This window comes from Centruroides vittatus, unplaced genomic scaffold, assembly GCF_030686945.1.
Source record: "Centruroides vittatus isolate TY-2023 unplaced genomic scaffold, ASM3068694v2 scaffold_3315, whole genome shotgun sequence".
NCBI lineage: Eukaryota > Metazoa > Arthropoda > Arachnida > Scorpiones > Buthidae > Centruroides > Centruroides vittatus.
In genome coordinates, this window is record NW_027122703.1 from 4,073,625 (window position 1) to 4,100,678 (window position 27,054).

The 27,054-nt window shown below is 29.2% G+C and overlaps 1 protein-coding gene across 1 annotated transcript in view; it reads right to left on the reverse strand.

The window, feature by feature from the left end:
* Window positions 1–26,698, reverse strand: part of LOC136988585 (glutamate rich 3-like) — a 36,955-nt gene extending 10,257 nt beyond the window's left edge. Inside the window, exons 1-8 of the mRNA XM_067286483.1 lie at window positions 26,502–26,698; window positions 18,701–18,794; window positions 12,938–13,136; window positions 10,252–10,452; window positions 10,038–10,163; window positions 9,687–9,971; window positions 4,941–5,109; window positions 2,216–2,402 (exon numbers count right to left, since the gene is read on the reverse strand). Of these exons, the coding sequence (XP_067142584.1) occupies window positions 2,216–2,402; window positions 4,941–5,109; window positions 9,687–9,971; window positions 10,038–10,163; window positions 10,252–10,452; window positions 12,938–12,970 (1,001 nt within the window). The 5' untranslated portion in view covers window positions 12,971–13,136; window positions 18,701–18,794; window positions 26,502–26,698. The remainder of the gene's footprint in view (window positions 1–2,215; window positions 2,403–4,940; window positions 5,110–9,686; window positions 9,972–10,037; window positions 10,164–10,251; window positions 10,453–12,937; window positions 13,137–18,700; window positions 18,795–26,501) is intronic.
* Between the last annotated feature and the right edge of the window lie 356 nt (window positions 26,699–27,054).

Here is a 27,054-nt window from a genome sequence, read left to right on the forward strand (position 1 = left end):
TTAATTTTTTAGTAATTTAATTAATTTTTTAAAAATTTACCAGCTTTTTAAATTTATAATTAATTATAAGCAAGTTAACATTGGTTAAACTATCGGATTACCTAGATGATTTTCAAAACGATAACTACAGTATATCTATTACAAGTATGATGCCTAAATTTGCCAAAATCACTGGATATTTGTTACCCAACATTATTTCTGTTAAACTAATTATTAAACTATGTATCGAAGTTGCGGAAATTAACGGGAGAGGGGGAAAAATACGCTTGCAGTACAGTTCTTTTCAAGGAAAGTCGTAACAACACATGTAAAAAACTACTAGTCGGCACCAGCATTTTACTGTAAATGTCGGGTAGCTATTTATAATTTTTTATGTTGTATAGTAATGTTTTAAATGTGAAAAACAATTAAATCACGGATTTTTACTGATCTATTTAGCTATTTTGAAGTGAACAATCTAATAAATTACGATTTCAAGTTTTAAAAGTTTGTAAACTAATTTTTAATTAGTTATTTTTTATTCTAATTAACAAATTCATCTTTTTATAATCGCTGAATTATTAAAATTAAAAATTAAACACTATTACATAATAGTAGTTTATCCTGTTATTAATCCACAACTGTAAAATTATATGGCTTTAGGACGGTGAAAAAGAGCCATTTCAGATTCAAAACGGATTCTAGTATATTTTCTTATTAAAGATTGCAGCATTACTTCTTGCCGTTTGCAGATGGCTACGCTTAGTCAGCCATATTCAGCAAACGAAATCAACAAGGCAGTTAAGGAGACAAATTCCCTGACTTTTTGACAGTTTTTGACAAATTCCCTGACTTTTTGACAATTTTCGACAAATTCCCTGACTTTCCATGACTTTTTCCAAAACTAATGAAAATCCCTGACTTTCCAGGTGCGTAGGAACCCTGTACATATATCAAGTGACATACTAACAGTCTGGGATGACTTTCAGGGATCAAGTATCTCCTTGAGAATTTCTAGACCATGGATTGGCTGTCTCTGTACCTTTCATTTGATCTCAGACCTCAACCACACCTGTGTCTTTTCCAGAGGAGTATAATCTCTCTCTATCCTCAGCAGGTTTGCTGGATATTTGAGATCCTAGTGCTATCAGTTCTGAGCTTTACCCTCTACTCCTGTTCTCTCCAACCCAATCTCTAATTTCAGTTTTTTTGAGAGGAAACTTCTGACCAAATTAGTCAGAAGCTTTTGGTCACTGGAAGAAGCTTCCTTTTACATCCAACTGACCTGAATGAGAGTGATCATCCTCTCACTTGTTTACTTGTTTGAAATTTTTCTACAGCTGAAAGTAGTTTATGACCAGACCATATTTAAGACAAATTTAACAAAATCACACATCTTCCCTGCTTTTCTCTCAACTCCCAAAATTATACTTTACAAGCCTGAAAAAAATCCAGCAGATCATTTAATTATTCTAGTTGTCATTTGATGTTGAAGCATTTCTTCAATTTCCTTGGGTTACATATTGGAGAATCTAAGCATTTAGTATGTCAAATCCTTCTAAACACTTAGTGATTGTCACAATGCAATGCAGTTTAGCAGCAGCCAAAGAAATGTCATTCTTTTCTTTCACAAGGCATTTAATTTCAAATAACTTTTTAATTATATAACAAAATATTTTTTTTGTTTTGTTTTAAAATAAGTATAAGTGATCAGTAATCAAAATCTTAAATAATAAAAATATTACAAAAAGTTTATGTATTATTACCTCAATTCTTAGTAGAGAAATATTATTATTTCAAAACTACAATTGAAAAATCACAATTAACAAGAGATGCTTATATATATAAAAACAGATATATGGCATAATATAATCTGATCCATAAATTAATTTTTCTAAAAAATGATGCAATGCAAAAACAAACATAACTGGAAGTAGAGAAATAAAAACAGTCTTATTTACTATAGTATTCTAAAATTTCATTTTCACAGTCAACTCCTTGTAATGCATTATTAACTTTTATTGCATAAACAAAATACCAAGTAGAAAAAGCCTGCAAATCAGCATAAACCAAAATTTAAATAAAAATAAGTAATCAAAGAATTGAAAAGGAGAGCATATTGTTATTCAATTAAAAAAGTATACTTTTAACCCTTTCTTTAACCTATTCTCTTTATCTTAGTTTTCTTCAGAATAGAAAGAGAATTAATGAGGAAGAACACAACAAATATATTTACCTGAAACAAGGTTTACTTCCTTGTACATCAATTAATGTAAACTGCCCTCTTTTACCACCAAGTTTTGATCCACGTTGATAACGATATTCACAACATGTGCTCAGTCGAAAATGTCTTATTCCGTCGATAAATATTGTTATACTAAAAGGATATCCTCGATGACGACGAGAAACAAATGTAAATATATCTAAAATTATTTATAATCATATTATTATTAATTAACAAATAAATAAATAAAAGTTTAAATTGTTAAATATATAAGTTACTTAAATATTTCAACAATAAAAAAGTTTTTGTTTTGATTCTGATTCTAATTATAATAAAACTTTTGATTCCTATTATAGCAAATGAGTAATAATTTATCCAATACTTTAATTTAATTCATCACATTGAATAATTCATTTTTCCTAGTCAGACATTTCTCTCACTTTAATGTAATAAATGTCTTCATAATTCTACATTATTTAATTGTAATTTTGTAACTTAAATGATTCATAAAATTACAATTTGTAATTGTAATTTTATAAAATATTTAACGTAGTTTGATCAAATTAAGACAGCATCCAGTGACCTTATCCAGTGACTTTCCTAGTAACCGTCAATTCCTTTAGTAACAAAATTATTTTATTCATGTTTACTGTATTTTAGTTATTTATATAAAATACAAGGGTAAGTCAATAACTATCCAGAATGCATTTATAAAATTTATTAAAACACTAATAGAAATTTATGTTATTTTTCAATATAGTCACCTTGCTTTTTAACATTTCCAAATGATTTTCTTCATGCAATTCTGAAAATTGTTTAAGGATCCATCTTGCACAGACTTTATGAAAACCAAGTATGTCGTGGTCTATTTCATATACAAAACTAAGACTTATGTGCATGTAATTTGCCACTTCATCTATAGTGATGTGTCTGTTTTGAAAAAACATGTAATGGACATGTTTGATATTGTCAGCCCCTTCCCAGTGGATGTGGATGAGTGTTCAGTTCCTTCTTCATATTTGACACTTGTACAACCATTTCTGAGCTTGTTGATTCATTTACAAGTACTGCTTTGCAACAGTACACTATCTTTATATTGTTCTTCCCTATTATACTCCACATCAAATACATCACGGACAAAGCTAAAAAGACGGCCAACGCCCTCATTAGTATTGCTAGGAACACATGGGGCCTTGGCACTAACACTATTAAGCTTATTTACAGGGGTGCAATTCAGCCAGCACTCCTCTATGCCATACAGGTCTGGAACCACATGGCCGCCAAAGTCCATAACCACAAAAAACTGTTATCTGTTCAAAGGATTGCAGCTCTCTGCATTTGTAAAGCTTCTAGGACCATACCCACTAGTGCCCTTTTGGTAATGTCAGGATTGACCCCTATTGACTTAGAAATTAAATGCATTATTTGGCAGGAAAATCTCGTCACCTTACCCTGGCGAGATTATAGCGACTCGGATGTCGACAAAATGATTAGAGGAGGTAAGATTCCCCCAGTTTGACCTTGATCAATGATATCAAAAAATTCAGCATCAACAAAAATACCCTCCCGACTTACGATTACCACCACCCTTCCCATCAGCTTGCCCCTGACATTTACTTTGAAGATCCAGGTGATCATCCCATGTTTAGGATTTACACTGACAGTTCCAATATGGGTGACAGTGTGGGTGCTGTTTTTGTAGTTTACTCCAACATGGGCCATGAGGGACTCTTAGCTTGGTTTCCAATTAGGATATGATAGGTTAGATTAAATTAGATTAGAGTTTGTTGTCTTTAGTCCTCTGGTTAGGTTCATCCTAGGTTAGTTTAGTTAGTGAGTAAGTTAATGTTTAAAAAAATAAAATAAAATAAAAAAAAATAAAAAAATTGGGGTCTTGCCTGTTTGTCTCTGTTGGTCTGTTCATCTCGTCTAGTTTGTCATTGTGTTCGTTTCCTTTTTGTGCTGTCTGTGTAGTTGTTAAGTAGTATTAAGATTAGCAACTGCATGCAGTTTTATTAGTATTAAGTAGATATAAGTCTTCCTACTAACAGCCACTTGGCACTAACTTCTGCACATTAGCTATTCATGGCGGGACTCAATTATTGGTGTTTGCTACGCTCAGGTTTTCTTTTAGACCCTTTGGGGGACTACGGCCTTGCAGCATAAAAACTGCATGCTAACATCAAACAGAGGGTACTGTAGCCATATGTATGCCGTTCACAGGGATCCTATCTTTCTCTACTGTCTATCTCCTCTCCCTCTTTCCCCTCCCCTTTCCCTTACCCTCTTTTCTGCTGGCTAAACACTTCGTGTACAGCTGATGTCTTTCTTGTATGTATGTATGTATGTATGTATGTATGTATCCTTATATTGTATTGCAAGTATTCAATGGATTTTGGCTCCTGATACACTTCAACAAAAATCAAATCACAATTTGCTGCTCTTCCTTTGTACAAACTGATAGTATAGTGGTAATGTTAAATGTCATTGAAACTAACAATAGGAGTGAACTAGTGATGCATACAGAGCTTGCAGTATAGTCTCAATAAAATATGATAGTCATATTGTGATAATTATTGACTCACCATCATATTTACTGATTAAATTTTAATATAGTTTCATCTTGCTTGTTATCTAGCATATATTTTAGGAATGAATATAAAATAAAAACTAAAAACATTACGTAATATATCTTTTAGTGTGTTATTTATTTTAAAATCAAATTAAAATTGATTACCTTCAGCTTGTAATTGTTTTTTAAATACACAAATTGAATTTCCTCCACAATGCTGTTGACTTATGTGCACTTCTTGATATATTTGCGGAATTATCCAAGCATATGTTGACATAGCACCATGAAAACAAAGTGTTATTCTACACTGTGACTCGGAAACCTGTAAAACTGGCTAAACAGAAAGTATTTATTTAAAATCTGTTTGTATTAGGTTAAAATAAAAATCACAATGTCTTTAAATATAAAAGTTATATGTTAGATAAAAATAATAATCTTTATTGATATTTCATATGAATATAAACACAAGTACGATCACAATAGAAAAAAAATAAGAAACTTTAATTTTAAAAACTTTTAACTAAACCAATATATCTATAGAATTTTAAAATGACCTGCAATTAAAATGTGAAGTTACCCTACCAAAATGCAGAGGAATTTATACAGCTCAAGGGAAAAAATGCAAATTTTTTATAATATGTATATATATATACAAAAATATTCAATAAAAAGTAAACTTTTTCCCTGTTTGTGACAAAAGAAAAATTATATGTTAACATCCCAAAGCCTGATGTATTGATACATAGCATAATAATAGCTCAATCATTTGGTAGAAAAATTATATTTCAGGTAACAAGGTGAACTGCAAATTCATATTTGTCACTCAAACTGTTAATTATTTATTTGAACTCAGTAAATCAGACTCTCCTGATTGCAACTAAAATGTAGAGATGGTGTTCATAAAGTCTATGTTGAGTTTCAGAAATCTGTTTTTAAAACAATGTGAAACACAGATCCTCCATCAAAAGGTAGGCAAACACAAAAAGTTTTAGTCAGCATATCAGTACATCTCCACAGGTACACTTTTCATCATCTGCAACATATCTAAATGATATTCAATTTCCCATCATGTGTTCATTAGCATGTTTGGTGTCCTGCTGGAAATTGGCATCAGGTTGAATTTTCCAACATACAGCTACATTGGGGAGTAATCTTATGTACTGTACTTTCCTGGACCCACTTTTCCCAACCACTGGATAGGTCAGGAGACCTATTCTGAGCTCTTTTGATAATTCAATGAGAGTGATGCACAGGACATTCAATAAGTCTCCTTGGCGAGAGGCAGTTAACGAACCTTTGACAACTTGCTATTCTCTGCTCCATGTTAAGTGGGTTTTGCTACAGGTAATTGGTTGAGATGCGTATGGGTTCCTTGGTTATTAATATAATTAAATACTACACAAAATAAAAAGTAAAGTATATTTTATTGGTTTGTAAAAAAAAAATTGCAAAATTTGACTTCAAGTTTCTTTTTTGTAGAAATTTTTGAATCCCTTCAAACTTTAGGCCCTAAGCTACAGCTTACAGAGCTTATGTGTAAATCCAGTCCTCTAGCTCTTCTCGTAATTCATTGTATAAATGTAATAGTAATGGCTTCGGAAGACAATAAAGTTCTTTAAAGCATGTATCATTCAGCCGAAAAGCATTATCTCAAAGCCAAAAAACCGAGATTCATGATGTCCAATGCTAATTTTCTCAATCTCCAATTACTCATGAAGTAATATATCATCCGTATATCTAAAGTTGCCATGTTCTTTTTACTTTCATTACATTCCTAATGATACCTCCAGAATGATCGATAAGAAAAGTTTAGTTATCGCAAATGGCTATTGGAACCGAAAACAAAACATACGGCTCAGAATAGCATTTTCACAGTTGATTAAATTCCAATCACGTGGTTCCAATAGAAACTGGTTTTTATTGTATTCATTAGCTTAAAGGTTCTTAAAAAGAATTTTAAAAAAATTATAATATACAGAAGTTATTGTGATAAGTTTGGAAGAAAACAGCACTATTGGGTTGCTGAAATAATAATTTGATACAAATCCAAACAAGAAATTAAATGAAGAATATTAGATATTTATATTTTGAGGCACCACAATTTGTCAGCTCCTGAATTTCTCTCTTTCAACACATAATTTAATCACAACTGAATAAATTTCATATGTCTAGAGATTCAAAATGCAAACCAGTATAAATTTGTTAAATTAATTTTGTTCTTAAAGAAAAATTGGCTCCCTGTTTTCTTCCTTTAATCGTCAGGCTCTTTCTCACAATAAAAAAAAATATGTTTGCATGGATTGAGTTTTGCAGTTCTTAATAACAATAAAAAAACAACTAGTATCATTCCATTACAATCAACTGTGGCTGTATGCCATATTGTCTGTTTTTGTCTTTTGTTCTTACAATTTTCCCTGTTCTTTGTTCTTTCCACCTTCTAGAACTTTCTTCTTAATCTTCTTAATTCTTTTTTCTTGGAGGTGAGGGCCACTTTCTAGAATTCACCAACATAATGTATATGAGATTACCTGAGAGCATATGAGAAGAAGGAAGGTCACTTTTGAGCTGGTGCTCAAAGAAAGAGGATGACAAAAGGAGAGAGACATTAGTGTCCAGTGCCTGAGTAGACAGGTGAAGTCAGAACTTTGGTCTGGGAATTTCAAGGTTCTGCTCAAAGTTAGTGTGTTAGAGTTGGCATTTCAGCTTAATGAGCAACCGGCTATTGGATCAAATATACAAAATCCCTCAAGAACAGAAGAAAAGGAAGATAGAAGTGAGAATTTTGTGTTTAAGAAGCTTCTACATGGCTCCTCCTTGCAGTAATCGAATGTTTGCACTACCCAGGTATTCTTTCCTATCCTATCCACTATCTTCATTATTTCTTGCCCCTACCATCTACTTCTTTTCTAAGTATAAATTAGAATTAAAGATTAGTGTTAAGGAAAACTTTGTAAATATTATTTTCAATTTTCCTTTTTGTACACGTTCCTTTTTGTACAAGTTGTGATAATTTGTGTAATTGCACTACCAATGACTGGATTCTGGGTGAATGTTAATGAAAACCCCATAGAGTTGGTATCCCTTTGTACCTGTATTATTTTTATCATACATAATAAATTCAGTTTTCCATCTTCTACTTTGCATGTGTCCTTTTGTTGGATGGTTGCCCTCATCGGTCAATGAAACCCTTTCTTGATTATCACACAAGATATCTTAACCCAGTATAGGATTCAGAAAAAAATTTAATCTTTCTACCTACTGTATGTATAATAATACATATTTTTTAAATGTAACAAATTATTCAAATGTAAATTACTACAAAGAAATTCTTTGGTATTTGATTTTCTTTTTCAATGAAACCATGTTATCTTATAAATAAAATTGTACACTTGAAAAGGGACATATCATACAAATTAAACAGAAAAATTTGGAAATTATAAAAACAAAATATTTTGTAATGTAAGTATCAAAATTCAGCTTTCCAGTTTGCAAAATGTCACATCATCTGAGTAACTGACAAAATTAAACATCTATTAATTCTTAAGTATTATTCTTTTGTCTTACCATTAATTATTGTTTATTAAATTTTAATTATTTACTTATATATTCAATTTATAATAATTCTTCATAAATAATATTAACTTTGATACAGATGTGGAAAGCATTGCAATGCAATATAAGATTTCTGCCTCCAATTAGAGGCAGAACTCAGTCTATATTTCTAAATTTTAATAAATAATTGTTTATGGTGTTTCTTCAAATACATCAAAAAAATTATTTAAAAATCAATAGAGGAATAATACATTACCTAATAATAAATTTCAGTACATAAAATTATTATTTATTGTAACATATTGTAACAAAATATTTTTATTAAGTGAAATAAACAAGAATTAATCAAAATTAATGTATTAATAAATTCAATGTATTATAACAGGATATTATACAGGATATTAAAATACAGTAGAGTCCCATACAACGTGCAAATAAAGCAAGCAACAACCCTTGAATTTTGTCGATGAGGTATACAATTTTTTTCAACTTACAGGCCAAGGTTTAATCTTTCATAAATTGTGTGATAATGCAGGTTTCAATAACATGATTTCCTATAATGCGTAACGAATTCCCTGCATTGTACGGGATTCTACTCTATTAATAATAATGATAATTTAATATACTGAATTTTATATCATATAAAATACAGTACCCCTCATTATCTCATGCATCTAGAGAGGTGATTCTCAACCATTGTTCCATGGCACTTTATTGTGCCGCAAGATTTTTGAAGTGTACTGCCACTACAAATACCCATATATAAAGCGACATCAGACAAGTAGTTCGATCAGTTCTACCTTTCTAGGGCACGTTTGGAAATCGTAACCGGTTTTACTGGTAACTGCCGGCAGTTACCAAGGCATATAGAAAATGTTACCTAAATAACCAACTGCATTTAAAAATCACTGTTATGATGTCACCAGTTGTCCTGCGGTACTTACTGAAGTAACCGTGTGTGCCGCCAAATTTTTAAATTATTAAAAGTGTAAAGTGATGAAAAAAGGTTGAGAATGACTGATCTAGAGAGACAAACAAAATGAATGATATATCAGATGGCACGACATAACTGATGTATTTGTCCATTATTGGCTAAAGTGCATTTATAATTGATAGATCGAAAATTGCAATGTATTTGAATGAGTGATATGAGGGACTATTACATTTCAGTTAAATTTATATATAGTGAATATACATAAATGTAAATATTTAAATATATATAAAAATATTTATTTAATAAGATATGCAAAATAAATGCAAAAATATATAATTAATAAATTTAAATGTCCAATAAAGAGAAGTTAATGCTAAATATTAATTTAAATAATGCATCTAAAACTTTAAAATTTCAATTCTAACCTTTTTTATTTTAAAATATTCCATATTATTATTATTCTCTGCTTCATACAAATTCACAGCAGTGGGCTCTTCAATGGTTTCCGAGAATTTTTGTTGATTACTGTTTTTTTTACTTTTACATCCTGATTTATTTTTCTTAGTGCTTTTAAATTTAGCAGAGGTATTTCGTTGAATATTTGACATGGATTTTGCTTTCGATAATACTGGTAATAAATATGGCGATATAGGCGATTTCAGTAAAACCTTAAAAGCATCTTTATAAATCTGATTAAGGGAATCTGAATTCTGAAATAAGGAAGTTATTTTAAATAATAAATTTGGATTAATTAATTAAATATAAAATATTCTTACTTTTAATTTTGCACCAGCAGATTTAGATCGCTGATTATCAAAATTTTCATTTTTTCTTTCTTTGTGCAGTTTTGCCGATGATCCTTTTTTCATACTATATTCATTATTCAACAAATATTCTTCCTTCTTAAAAAAGTTTTAATAGAATGTTATTAAAATTATAAAAGTTGCTATTAAAAAGAAACAATATTTAATTTACATTAATTTTACTTACATTAATTTTGTCATCAATCCTATTGTTTTCTAATATATAATTAGGCAAATTGTAATTGAGTGAAAAACTGCTTTTATTCCAATTATAGCCTTTATTTGTTGATAATTGTGGTAAATTTAATGAGTCTGCTGAATAAGAAAGATTGTAAGCAGACTGATATGGTAGTGAAGCCTGTTTCTTCTTGGATTTACTTCTAGCACTCTAAAACAAGACAATATACTTTTATTATTTCTATTAAAATTGGATTAAGAATTCACAAATAAGAAGTATGTATTATTAATTTAATAATAATCTCTAAAAATAATTAATTTTTAAGAAATAAAATTGTTATAAAATTTACTATTAATGAATTCAATTTGTAAATTATAAGTATTGGAATAGCATTAAAATAATAAAAAGATATTTAATATTACATAAATAAATACTGCAACTGTTATTTATTTGGAAAAGGCATACAAGTTAAAATGTAAACCAGATCATGATTTTTTATGAACAGTTTGGTTTAAAACAATATCTATTTCTTATTCTTTCTGCCAAATCTGTTACAAGTCAAGACAACACAGAAGACAAATTAAGACTTGCTATATATGATATGATATGATTAAAAGTATTAGAAGGCCGAACCTTACAGCATAGCCTTTGAAAAGGAAGGATGAAGAGTTTTAGAAGAAGTGAAAGGAGAGAAGAAAAGTAACGAATGATAGGAAAGTGTGAAATGGGAACCATGGTGTCGTCGAATTCCATTTATTGAGTATACATTAATTACAACACATGGGACATAGCCCACAGATAACAGTATGGTCAGAATATATACAGAGAATAAGTCCGCACATGGTACTGCCTCTAGGGAGACAGGGAATGCGAGCAATTAACAACTATGCATGTGGACAACCGACACAATGGCCAAAAAGCTGCTGAAAATAACAACCCAGAATAGGTTGGAGTACAAAAACACAAAGCTAAATGTGAAGGAAAAAATAAAATAAAATAAAACAAATAACTAAAAGTAAACACAAAAAGTCCCCTGACAGCCAACTCAGCCAGGTTACAATGGGGAGCAACAACGTGAAGAACCCCAGATGGCCAACTCGGCCAGAGAATAACCTATTGTATGCTGATTTTTTATGTAAATAATCCAATCAAATCCAAAAATTTTTTAAATGTATAAAACCAATTAAATTAACAGTGTTCCATAATATTCAAAGTAATTGTATAACATTATGATATATTAATAATAATTTATTGTAAATATTTCAACTGCTTTATTCAGATTTAATATTTTATTAGTGAAGCTAAAAAAATTTGAAAAGATTCTAACTTTTTGAAAAAGACAATCAAATGTCTTTGAATGTGACAATATAGAAAAAACTTCCAACAAGAAAATCAATGAAACATTCCACATTATATATTTATAATATTGTAATTACTTTTATCTTATTGTTAAAATATTTTAAAATAAATATTATAATTAATATTCTTACATAACTATATTCTTTTTTATATCGTTTTTAATCATTATAAATTCATCAAATCTTTAACTTTCTTCTAATTTAGTTATTTAATATTTTGGCTTCTAATATATAAATAAAAATGGAGTTTACAAAAGTAAAGTATTTGAATAGTAAAGTTTAAAAATATGATTAATATATAAATCAAAACTGACACAAACTTTTATCAAAAAATAAACTAATAACTACAAAACTCTATTGTTGTAAAAATAAACTCACATTGATTTTTAGTCTGAACTTGAATTATTAGAACTATAATCATAACTGTTCTATAATTTTTTCTCTAAATATTTGGCAATGGATAACTTCTATATCCCTTACTATACAGGATATTAACATAAAAGAAACATACAATATGTTGTTTATTGTATTGAGGATTGCCTATATTTAACAATATGGACAACAATAATGGCAACTAATATAAATGCATATAGGCAACTCAAATGCCAGACATTTGACTTTCAGAAAACTCAGTCTTTTGTACATAATACTATTACATCCTGAAATCAAATATGCCATATTTTTATATGTCAAATTCAGACTTTTATACATATTTAGCTGACAAACAAATCATTTTGAGCTATTGTGCAATAGTGCTTTTTTGGTTTTGGCAATAATGAAATCATTTTTGAAAATTAATTTTTATTGTCTGTTTCTGTTTAATCTGTGTTTTAATCATAAAACATTTGAAATAATGTTTTATCTATTGTAACATTCATTGTAAAAAAAATAAATCTTTCCTATCTTAATAAGAGACTATAATTTTTCTTTTTAGCCCTCAGGGAACAGTACTACTATGTAACAGGCAATTTCACTATTTGTACACAATTTTAGGTATGCATTGTCTGAAAGTTAGGGACTTCTTTTATTAATATTTCAATCACAATATCACTATTTTTCAAATATAGACATCTTAATCACATCGCGACCACTTATTGACAACCCTGCTCTTAAAGAATTAAATCAATCAAAACATTGACAATTCTAGAATTTAAACTATTTTTATATAAAAATTTTACTTGTTTTAAAAATTTTAAATTTAGATTTAAACAAATTGTATAATTAATTATAACAAAAATATTGACAAGTCCTATCAAATAATTAATGTTCATTGTATAAAAAAATTTATCAATGCCATCAACGTTAATAAAGTGTAAGTCATAAGAATAATTATTTACCTTCACTCTTTCTACTAATTCTATCTTATTCATATCATCTAGGTGATGCTTGATCTCTGCTTGTCGAAGACGTTCCAATTCCAATGTCTTTTGAACAATTGCATTAGCAAGTAATTCATGAGCTTCTTTTTGTTGTTGTTGTTTAATTTCTTCTAATTTACGAACAGAATCTGGTATAATATTTTCCTTGTTTATTTATCTGAAATATATATATATATATATATATATATAAAATAATAGAAATATAGAAATTACATTAAAACTTATCTTTAAATATAATTTTTTTTAAATTAAAAACGACATACTCATTATCTATGTGCAGATTATCCATGCATACTTATGTCTCAATAAAAATTTACATCAGGAATATAAATATTAGAATTAAAATTTAAAAAAGTCTGCATTAACTCTTGCTACTAAAAATGGTATATTGAACATCAGAATAACATCCAAAACATCAAGGTATAAATTGACAAACAAGTACAGTATGTACAGTTAATTCTTAAACAATATGGTTTTACTTATGCATATACTACATTCTTTTGTTAAATAAGTTGTTAAATTGTTGAGGAAAATATTTTGAATTATCATCAAAATTAATGATGATTTATGACAATATGTAACTGGCAACCACCTGTCATTCTTGATTAATAATACAAAAAATTGAGTGAACTGCAAGGCACCGGTTCAATAAATTTTTTTGAATTTTCTGTTTATGTCAAAAGTTTTATTCAACTGTGATCACATCAAAGCATATTAATTAATTAATTAGTGTTCTCAAAATGCATTTTATTCATAATACATAAACTATTATATTAAATTTAATATGAAATTTAAAAAATCAATTAGCTTTTATTAAAACAGACTTGCTGATTATCTGTGTTTCTGTGTTATCTGTGCTTCCATTACCAGCGATTAGCTCAAATAATTGGGAGTATACTGTATATATTTATGAATTGCCTTTCTGCATGGATCTGTAAGGTAACTATCTCAATTAAAAGTATTTCTCACTTTCCAGAACACTGAAAATGTAAGCATGGCTTCTATCAGTTACCATCAATTTACTCAATACAGTAAAATTATAAAATCAGCAATAAGTCATGATCATATTTATAAACTATATTTTATATTCATAACAAAAGAAGAGTATTAGCTTCATCCTAGATCACTCAGATGTCATTGGTCACAAAAGAATAAATTTAATGAAGTGAAACAATGTATCGTTAATGTTTTCTCTTTGAACATCTGTTTCTATATATCTATGGAAAGTAGGCAAAATCGACATGTTTCATACTTTTAGTGGCATTTGAATCTAGATAATGGAGTTGTTTATCTATGTTTTTTACACATAGGCATGGAAAGTACACAGGTTTATCTGTAGCTAAAAAAAGGTGAAGTAATAAAGATATAGAAAAGAAAATCTGTTATCACCAAAGAATACAGATTATAGTGTTGGAATGAATATTTGGCAACTATTTGGCTACAAAGTAAGTTTCATATTCAGTCAAATACTAAACACATGAATTTGATATTTGCTTCATCAGAGCTGAACTACTCAGTTGCATAACCTCACTTTATATGAGAGAAAGTAGAAAGAAAGAAAAAAATTAATAAATAAATCCCAAAATAAAATGAATAATTAAATTATTATTTATTTCTTTCCAAACAAATATAACTTTAATAAATGATCATGAGCAATTATTATTTATTAATAATCACAATTAAAAATTGATAAATCGTAATGAAAGAACAATAATGCTTCTGCATTCATAGTAAGTAAGCAATTTTATTGGTCATTATAAATACTTCCAGCTTCACTGATTAGAATATATATTCACTAAATACACTATTTTGTGGAGCTGCCAAAAAACATTGAACCTCAAAGGCATGATTTAATTTTTTACTTTTCTTCACATTATATTTTTGTATTTATTTTTAAAAGTTATTATCTTTATTACTGAATAGAAGATGCTGCTTTCCATCTTACTATAAGCCAGTGATTCCCAAATGATTCCTTTATGTCTTCTGCTCCCTTGAAAGCAGAAGACACAAGGGCTGCTGGAAAGCAAGAGAGATTTAGGAGGTACCAAAAGACAAAGGAAGCACAAGCAATTATTTATTGTGACATTTTCACAATGCCGAGCTGCAATTTTAATCATATTTTTAATTTATTTAATTTAAAATATATACTCTATTCTCTTCACCTCAAATTAGTAGTACTGTAGTGTCTTGCACCCTGTACATCATATTTTTCCTTTAACAATAGAGTCATGCTGGTCTTCTATTAACTGCTTTCAGGGTAAAAGTTTCGAATTGAAATAATGTGACTTCTGGTTTGCATCAAAAGTTCATATAATTGAGGCCTCATGCCCCTAAGGTTTCATATCTGGTCTCATCTTTAATCTATCTAACTCTATTCTTGAGAGTAAGGAAAGACGGACAGACAGACAGGTGAATGGACAACAGTGAGAATGTATAGGTCTACAATTTTTTCAAATTGCAGCCCAATCATGGGACATTGAAAGACAAGGAGATAAATATTCATTATTAAACAAAAACTTTTACAATTGAACTTCGAATAGATAAACTGTGAAGTCAGTTTTTTAAACACAACTTTATGTGTAGATTGCAAAAATTCTCTTCATAAATGTAACAAGCAAATACACAAGTTGAAATGTATGAATTGAGCAAAGGAAACTAGGTAATCACACTTGTGAGAGCCGGACTTGACGAAATTTTTGAGAGAAAATTTTTCATCTTTCAAAAGTTAACTTAGTTTAAATACCAGCAAAAACAAAATTTTTTCAATTTAATTACTGGATAATGATTGCATCTCTCTCCCCAGAGTCACTTCTTTTCTCAGGGAACTCATCAAATGTGTCATCGGGAACTAACTACAAATATTCACCATTGGTCGAAATTAGTAATGTGGCTAAAAAGAGAGCATCGAAACCAAAGGGGGAGGACCCTTGATATAAAAGGATTGAATCAAGGACAAGAAGATCGTCGGGAGTCTGAGAGTTCGCCAACCCTGTTCCCTTCCCAAGAAAGCGTAATGTAACTGTGCTCCATTGCCAATCTCTTCAATCACCCTTTGCTGTAGATGCCTTAGAAACAAACATTTGATAGTGAACTGAACCATCAAGGAGCCTAACTCTACCCAACCTAGTTGAAACCTCTCCACCCTGTCAACAAGAAGTTTTGTGACCTCAAGACTTCGATCAAGGTATTTAGCATCATGCATGTTAATGTAAGCTCTCTCCACTAGGAACATGCTAACTCCATATCTACTAGTATAAAGTCCAATAGATTATGTTACATCGTACCCACATTATCTAATATGTTACACTATTAAAGCTTATCCATATTTTGATGCTATATAAAAGTTAAACAGAATGTTATTGTAAACATATGTCCAAATGGATACAGAAATAAATGGGTATTATTTCATTACAATTAAGTAGTAGTGTACACTTCTTTTGAGTGCATTGTCTCTCAGGCTGTCTCCATCCCAGACTCAAATCGCCTACAAATGCAATTGCTCACACAAAATCTAAACAGTAGCCAACAAGGTTTCTGTATCTGCCTTAAAAGATACAGAGGTGTCAGTCTTGACATAGGCATCACCAGTCTGGTGCTGACCCTTCGGTCACACATTAATGACTGGAGAAATTGATCAATTCATTATGAAATTATTAGAGGAAGTTATAGTTTGCTTCTAAAAACTGTCATTAAATAGTTTACACTTACCATGTAAGTTCTTACAATTTCATATGCTTATCATACAACTTCCAGCATATTGAATATTCAATATGCTGGAAGTTGTATGATAAGCATAAACTAGCTAATGTGTTAAGTTCCAGCTTCTGGACTGTTTCTAAAAACTGTCACTAGCTTTAAACTCTATTATAGCATGACCTTATTGGGTTGCAATTTGAAAAAAATTGTAGACCTATAATTCCCATTGTTGTCTGTCCACCCGTCATTCCTTAATCTCAAGAACAGTTAGATAGATGAAAAATGAGACCAGATATGGAAACTTTAGGGGCAGGAAGCTCCAATTAACTATATATGAACTTCCAATGCAAACCAGAAGTCATGTTATTTCAATTTGAAAATTTCCCTCTGAAAGGAGTTAGATAGATGACCGGCATGACTTGATTGCTAAAGGAAAAGTATGATGTACAGAGGCAAGACAGCTAATTTGAAAGTGGAGAGCATGTATTTTAAATTAAATAAATTAAAAATTGCAGCCCAGCATTATGATGATGTCACAATAAAATAATTGCTCATTAATAATATACATCTCTCTCTCTCTATTTACCAGTCTGTTTTTTTACACAATTTTGAAATAATGGAGTTGACAAAATAAAATTAATCCTCTTTTTACATGGGGGGAAAAAACAGTTTATTTGAAAATTTTTAAATTTAACTTTTTGTTATAATTGTGTTATTATTAAAAAAGTAACTATTAATTTCAGCAAAAAGAGTTAATTTATCTTTTTTAAGCACAGAACAATACATACATTATAGAATACTGTATATTGATTTCATGTTTCCTATGCTATCTTGTATTTACTATATTTATGTACAAATAATGTTAATGATAAATGTTAAACAATTTAGAAAAGAAACACAAGCTTTTCTATTCTATGTTTTTGCTCCATTGAATCCTATCAAGCATTTTTCTACAGAATGCATGTTCTGTACTTTTTACACCATTTTTGTTTTACACAACATTCTTTGGAACATATCTACCATGCAAAAAGAGGGATAGGTGTATAAAAAATACACAGGAGAAAATGGGGTAAGATAGCAAAGTTACACTTTTTTTATTTAAATAAAGCTGGAATACTGGCAGGATAAACCTTATTCTTTCATTTTGACAAGTTTAACTATTACACTACAATATCCACGAAACTTTCATCATAATTTTATTCAAAAGTTTAGCTGTGAAAATGTTGCCAATTACTTGTTCATGTAGTGTTTGAAAGAATCTGGCAACAAACTATTTACAATAAGAGTTCATCTTACCCCAACCAAAGAAGTCAAACAGGCTAATTTAAGGATACTGTGTGAGGCTCCATAAGTGGACCAGAACCACACAAAAAAATTTTTAATTCAAATTTTGTTTACTTGGATATAAAAAAAAAAATAATATTTTGTGAAACTCCTAAAAAAGGGAAAAATAGAAATTTTATGTCCAAAAAAAGGACACGTTCAAAGAAAATTCTTAGAAAAATAAACTTCTCATATAGACAATAGAATAATGTAAGTCCTAAGATCAAACATCTTCGATGGGGATCAAATTGACAGTGTTGACTCATCCACAATCTGGGTTCTGATCTCGTTACATTTTGTAACGAGTGAGGACCAATTGGAAAGTGGAGGTGAGTTTATTTAATTTTCAAAAATGAATAATTTCTCTCTGATGTTTGAATTAAGATTTGACTATATAAATGTTTGTATATATATATACACAGTACATATAAATAAATAAATTATATATATAGCCAAATATAATCTCATTAATTAAAAAAAAAGTTAAATCTATGTCAATAGCATTTTTTAGAAATTTATAATGAAATCCAATGAGGAAAAAAGTTTGTTATTTTTATATATTTACAAAAATTAATTTCATTTATGTACATTCAAATAAAAAGTTCAATCTTATTCAGTACATTCATTAAACCATCTTAAAATTTGTTAATTTATAAATAATTTAATTTAAACTTTAATAAATAAAAGTTAATTTATTTTTACCAATCCAGCTTTTGTTAACTGACGTTTAACTGTTGGCTTTTTAAAATAATGCGTTAAATGCTGATCTGTTAAACTATTATACGTTCCAAGAGGTCTGAAATAAAAATTTTTATAATTATTTTATAAAAAATTTTACAAATATTATAATATAGAGTAATAGATAAAGTATTTTTAAATTTTAATATTAATATTTTAGAATTTGTAGCTTATGTTATAAATTTATTATTATTCATAAAATCAGGACTGCATTGGTATTAAACAGTATTTAAAATAAATTAAAATATTAAAATTGAATACGTAGAAAAAAAATTATGTTAACGGAAAGTTCTTTTTTCACACAAAGAAATTTTAATATTGTAATACACTACTTTATTACAGTTAAAATAAGCTAAATTTAATTTAATTTAGCCTGTTTATCTTTATTTAACCTGAATTTTAATGTTAGCATCTATTTACATAATTTACAATCCAGCTCTGGAAAATACATTGTGTTATTCATTTTAAAATTCACAAAATAATTGAAGAATACAAAAATGTCTTCACATTTCATCCTTGTCACACCTTAGAAACGTAATAGTCTTATGGTGGACTTGAGCTATTACCAAAGACACTTTATATTTTTATAATTGTGTCACCACTGGAGGAAAAAATTGTTAATGTTTAACTTATTGAGGTGGATGAGAGCTCTGACAACATGTTAACTTTATCATAAAATTATTATGTTTCCAAGGTGTGATAAGGATAAAATGTGAAGAATTTTTGTATTCTTCAATTATTTTGTGAATTTTAAAATATATTTAGCTTCTTGTCTATTTTTATTATTTATTATATTATTTACATTTAATTATAATAATAGTATAATAATAATAATCAATTTATTTGACATATAAATGAATACAACATCAAAGGGGAGAAGATAAAACAAAAATTCTTTTAGCTCAAAACATCTAATTTCTTTACCAACTTGTTAAATTTTAACAAATCCAAAAAGTTTGAATAAGAATTGAATAAGAATGTTCAACAACATTCTTATGTACGCACCATACATGTTATTTCAACATTTACAGAACATGTGATAACACCAGTTGCTATAACTACATAATTGATTACAAATAATACACACCAAAGAACCACTTCTTGACATAACACAATTCAGCCTCAACATTGCTATTTGTTTTTTTCACCACAATAGAGAGTGCACCATTCCTTAGATGATCTGCCATGCCAAAATCAGGCTATAATAGCATAACAACCCAGAATTATTCAACACACTCCTCATCTCTTGTAGTTCCAATTCTATATATCTCAAAACTATGGACAGTATTCACTCTTTCCATCTATGAGTTTGTTTCTCAATAACCATATCACCAAATCCCAGTCACTCCAGCCAGTGTTTGAAATCCAACCACTATGAATTACTCCCCGCTTTCATCCACATTCTTTCAATACTGATTCTGGGTAACCTGTCCCTAGGTAATTACAGTATTTTTACATAGTACTTTAAAACTGCTTTTATAAAAAAGATTTTCAATAGTACCCATTCAGTTTCCCATAAAACAGCAACATTCGATGCATGAAATCTGAAGCCCAACATTTTTTTCAAAAAATCTCTATGGACTAACTCGAAATTAATAAAATTGGCCAAACCCTAGACCTGAGTGCCATACGACATAACAGATTTAACTGTTGAATCAAATAGCCTGAAATGTGGAAAATGTGAAGTTGATTCTGAGATATTAAAAATTTTACGTAATTTTGCCAAAGCACCTTTAGCTTTCCTCACAGTAATCTCGAAGTGGTCTTTCATATTAAGATTATATTTAAACCAAATACCTAGATACTTGTATTTTTCAGCTATTTCAATTACTTCTTTATCCAAAAAACATTTAAGTTTGCTTGATATTTTAATACCATTTTGAAAGACCATTATCTTAGTTTTTTTAATATTAATTTGCAAGTCCATATCAATTGAAAATTTCAGCAGACTATCAATTGCCAACTGCAATTCTAGTGGGCTGTCAGCCACAATCACATCATCTGCATACAACACAACCTTAATGTAAGTATTATTTCCTAACCATAAACCATTAAATTTTGAAATTTCATTCAGTCTATTTACCAGACCATCAATATATAAAGAAAACAGTAATGGACTCAATGGACATCCTTGCTGAACTCCTTTGTTACAGTAGAAGGATTCTGAAGAAGTTCCATTAACCAACATAAATGCTGTCGTATTCATGTACAGTACATCGATCTTAGTAGATTTTTGCAACTTAACCTCAAATCAGAAAGTCTCCTCCATATTTTCAGATGATTCACTGAGTCAAATGCAGCCCAAAAATCCACAAAACAAATATACACTTTTCGACATTTTTTGCAAGCCTTTCTTTTAACAAATTCCACAAAACAAATATATAGTCCACTGTAGAATACCCTTTGTGAAAATCCACTTGCATCTCTGACAAGATTTGCTCACTCTACCTATAACAACAGCCTTTTACATAGGATCATTGAGAAGATTTTACTAACAGTGTTCAATAATGCTATTCCTCTGTAATTATTTTTATTGTTTACATCTCCAGATTTAAAAATGGGGAAAATTCTTGCCATTTTCCAGTTGTCAGTAAATTCCAGTTATGAAAACTTCGTTAAAAATGTTCAACAGTTTCTGCTGTAGTCACTTGTCTGCCAACTTCCAACATTTCATTGGAATACCATCCGGGCCAGCTGCTTTATCTGACCTTGTCTCTCTCAAAACAGAATCTCGTTCTTCATGAGAAATATCCATATCTAGATAACTTACAGGTATCATCTCTAAACAAACAATTTCATTAACTAGATTATCACTGAACAATAAACTTTTGAAGTGCATAAACAAATCAGTTTTAATCTCCTCCAAAATGCAGAATTTACTCCCACCTTCCAGTTTACAGATACACTCCCAGAACGCTTGGCTAGACTTACAGTTTGAAAGGAGTTGATTAAAACTAGTCAGATATTCCTGTCTTTTACTTTTACAAAGCGCACTGAAATTTTGCTTAAACAACTGATATTCTTCTAATCTCCAGTCCTTTCCAAGTCTCCTCCATTTCCTCAGCTTATTTTTCAAATTAACCTTTTGTTCCAAACACTCATCGTCAAGCCACCCTGAATTATATCTAGAGAAGCACTTAATTCCTTTTTCACTGTGTCTAAATTTCTCCACTATACTGAACACCATGACAGTAAGTTCATTTAATTCACTTGTTCTATCATCAAATTGCTTGTCCCAACAAATACCTTGTATTTCACTTACAAATGCTTCCTGCCATTCCTTCTTCCAACAACTATTAAACTGGACCGGTTGTCTAGCATAGCCCTTTTTTTCCAGCTCTTTGGCAGAAATTTCTAGATGTAGCATTATATGATCAGATTCAATACAGTCATTTATAGTAAAATTCTTTAAATTCTCAGCTGCCAAACCATTTATACACAAATAATCAATTACACTTTTACCCAAATGTGAGATAAAAGTATATTTTCCCTGTACATCTTCCTTAACTTGACCATTCACAATCATCAGACCTTTTGCTTGGCAAAATTCTACTAACTTCAATCTGATCTTGTTGAAACATTTGTCTTCTGAACTCTGGTAAATAACTATAATCCAACAAGGGAAAACACCTGCTCCCCACTCCATTTCATTCAAAGTTCCAATTCTACTGTTAAAGTCATCCAATAAATCTCCTCATTTTGAAAAGAATCAAACAATGTCTCAAGTAACTTATAACATTTAACATAAACTTCTATTCTAATATAAACAAAAATAAACTTAATATTTTTCCGACAAATTTCAAATAACCAATCTTCAAAGGGACAAACCACCACATCTTTCAGTTCTTTATTAATCATAAATACCATCCCACCTTTTTTTCGCCCTTTATCAAATATTCTAGTAGTGTTAATCTTGTAAAAATCGTATGCATTACTTACATCTGTCAGTGGCTTTCTTGAATCCAATTACCTAACCAGGTTTCCATCCAACATAAAATATGGAACTTTCTCACTATATTCCAATACTCCATTTCATATTCTTGTTTCCATCTATTTGTTCCAGCTAAGAACTTTTAATGTATCATGCTTACTCCTAAAAAAAAAATCACTAACACAACCATCCTCATCTTTATCCCTGGCAACCTTATGAAAATTTTCAGTTATCACCAATTTGAAATATGCAATTTTTCCCTCTTTTCTGGCCTGTCTTAAATTATTCATCTGTTCTTTCCTCTTCTCCCTACATTCAACAGAAAGATCCTCCCTTATACGCACTGCCTTTCTCCAGTCAGAGACATCCAATTTATTACAATTACTCGTCCAACTTTTCAAAATTTCTCTTTTCGCTGCCAAAGAAATGCAGGTAACCAAAACCATCAAAATGTTACTGGTATTTTTTGTAAGTCTAACACAATCAAGAAGGACATTTGATAAACCGACAACTTCCCAAATTAGCTTTGATACTGTATTGAATAAATTTTCTCTATCGTTCGTCTCCTTAAATAATACCAAATTTCTTTTCCTTAGATTACTCTCATGTGTATTGACTCTTTTAGATAGACCAGTAATAACCTGTATATTGTTACAGTCAATTCCACAGTCGTGAACGGACTCTAATTTATTAATTCTCTCTGTCAAGATATTAATCTTATCATTCATTTCCACGAAATTGTCTTTTATTAAATGCAATTCTGTCTTTATTTTTAATTCTATAGCATCCTTCATTTTGCTCAACATGCCTCTTATCTCTTCTAAAAATAATTCTTGATCCAAATTCTTCCTAGTGTCTCTCACTTTAACAGCACTTCTAGTGGAGCAAGAGCACAAATGTTTACCTGGAGGTGTTCTTGATAACATAACACTCTTCTTAAAAACTTCTTCTTTTTCTTTGGCACTATCCTGATTTACAAACTCTTTTGATTTGACAAACTTATCCATAATAAAGGCCAATTTTCAAGGCTTAGCCACGATAAGAGCAACTCCACATCAAAATGCGCCGACAGCCTATTTACATTTAATTATTAATCTTCCTTTCAGTTATTACAATAAAATTTAACAGGAAAGGTTATGATCTTCCATTCATAAATGAGCTATTTTGTCATTGATGATTAAACATTATATCTTCATAGAAAAATTTCCTACTATTTCATAGTTTTTCAATAGAATCATAACTATATAAAAAAATTTAAATATTTTATTTGTTATCTTTTTTGATAATTTATTCTGCTGAATTGGAAATGATAGATTTGACATTTATAATTTTTGGCATTTAATATAGACATATCTATTTATGTCTATTGTAGCAATATGTTATTGATAGACTGGTGCTGACAGCATTTCCTGACTGTATAAACTATAACAAAATACCATTTTAATCAATGTTTATGGATTAAAAGATAAAGATTTCTGCTTATATATATTTTCATTTTTATTTTATAAAAATGAAAATTAAACATACAGATTAAACTGAATCATAATTGATTAAATCCCGTGTAAACTTCTTAATACTTGAAATTTTCTTCTAGCAGAGATTTGTAAAACTTTAACAAACTCCCTTCCTTAGACAGGTTTTTATAAAAATCATTTGTACAAGGTCTATAAATTCTAATTAACTTCTCAAAAGTTTTATACTTTGAACTTGCTCATATCTTGATGACAAAACATGTCAAGAAAAACCTTTTATGCAGGCCAAATAAATATGCTTTGAGCTGTACAAATACAGCTCGAGAGTTTGAACTTTGGCCCATGAGCTGAGCCATAGGTTGGAGGCCTCTAATCTAAACTAAATGTAACAAGAAAATAATAATAAAAATAAGAAAAGATATGGTATAAGATTCCTCACAACTATTTTCTTAGAATAGATCATTTTGCTGAATAATCAATCATTTTATATTATTCGAATGCTCAATAATTCTATTAACATAATATAACTTACAAAAATTTGATGGTGTTATCTACAGCATTTGTAACAACAAATATATATATCATGCTATGTCAAACGGATATTCTATCATTATAAGGAGTCAAAAATTGTGACATACTTATTCAAGTAAATATGATAAAAGTTTTGTACAAAGTGAAAAACTGATTCTGGACTGTTTTTGTAAATAAAAGAAATGATTTAACTTTTACTTATATTTGATGGAAATATTTTGTATTTTTAATAAAAGTTGAAGTCTGTTTATCTGAGGTAATGCGAACAATGCTATCTCAGAGAACCAAAAAGTTGGATAAAATGGATGACCATGACCATTTCAGATAAAAAATTATGAATATAAAAATTTTATAAAGATATATCAGTTTTAAGCCTTTTTTACATCTTATACTGTATATGATTATATTCACTAAGAACAATATTTTTTACATCATTTATTATAAGCTAATATGTACAAGTTTTAAGAATAAAAATGTCTGTTATTGTAGTTAAATTTTAATATCAATTATTTGTCTAAGAATGAAGTTAAATAATAAAAGATAACAGAAACAAATCGTTGTGTAATACATGTTATCATTTATAAAGAATTATCTGCTTTAAAGTTAATAAGAAAAATCAATGTTAAATACCGTATTCAAATCGAACAATTATTAAACAATAGCAGTACATATTTTTCAACAAAGTGAATAAATTAATGTAATCTATTAAATTTTTATATTACTTTTTAGTATGTTAAAATCACCAACTCAAAATTATTTAAATTAATATTTATGCTTGAATGCAAACGATGCCAAGTTGCTACCAATTGCCTGAAAATCTGTTATATCTGAAAGACTTCACTGTTTTAAGGCATTCAAACCTTGGAGTTATACTTTATTTTTAATTTATGTTAATAATCCAAAATTTTTTTCCTCTGTAATTTATATTTATTTTAATTTTTATTATGTTATTTTGGTATTAACTATTTCAAACCTTGTAGTTTAAATCTTGTTTTGGAATATTTCCATTTTTAAATTGGAGTTAATTCTGAAGATAATCTATGAATGACTGAAAATGTTTCAGTTATAATAATAATCTATCATTTGTCTAGAGTTGAGTTTTGAGTTGAATCAATATTCCACATTTTTTCATTTTCTGAATATTTTAAAAATGTATTAATTAATTAAAATATATTCTGTTTGTTTATTCAAATGTTAGAACTGTATATTAAATAATTCAAAGATAGTTTGCAAAATATTTTATTTTGTTTTTTATCTTCTAACAGTAGATTTGTTGATTTTTTTTCCTATTATTAAAACGATCTTAGTAAGTAAATTGTTTTGAGCTGCATTTTCAAAAATTGTAGATCTATAAATTCACACTGGTGTCTGTCCTTCCTTAATCTCAAGAACGGTGTTAGATAGATGAAAGCTGAGATCAGATACAGAAAGTTAAGGGGCATGAGGGTGGTTCAATTAACTATATACAAACTTCCAGTTTGTCCAGAAGTAATGTTATTTCAATTCAAACATTTTCTCCTAAATGGAGTTAGATAGATGACCAGCATGACTCAATTGTTTACAGAAAAAGTATGATGTACAGGGGCAAGGGCATTACTAAAATTGTGTGTTGTGATGAAAAATTGCACCCAGCATTGTGATGTCACAATAAATAAATGTTTATTTTTTAATTAATTAAAATTACCGACATTTACTACATATATTATTATTAATCTGCAATGCTACGTTTTCATATTTTTTTTATGTGTATGTGTGTGTGTTAATAAGAAAAGAAGCAAATTAAAAAAATGATCAATTTCAATTGATACATTAATTAATCAATTTCACTTACCCAGTCAGCTTCTTTTTGGTAGCTGCAACTGTCCACATTCTATAAAAGACATTATCAAAATTCCAAAATCTCTTCCTAACGCACTAATCTTGGCTTATATTAATAATAAAACATGACATTAATTTTTAATTGTCACTACAGAATCAAAGACAAACATGCGGGAATCGCCACCATGTATTTTTGATAAACATATTTACATGGCGAGGCGCCCTCTCGAGGAAAATTCCGATTCTATAGGATTTTTTTTTTTTTAATAAATAAAAATACTAATTATTTCTTAAAAACTTTAAACTTGAGTCTTAGATTAAATAATTGATTTAAAAATAAGAAATGTGATACATACAATTATGTTTCCAAAATTTTATTTTGAAGAATTTCTTCTTATAACTGCATTTTATAGACGGCCGGATGGCCGAGCTGTTAAGGTGGCTGCCTACCGTTTGGAAGACCCGGGATCGGATATTCCAGCGGTCGAAAATCCCAGAAATTATTCGGAAAGTGGTCTCCGAATAATTTCCCGTTCGGTCGCTCCATTGTGAACCTGGCTGAATCC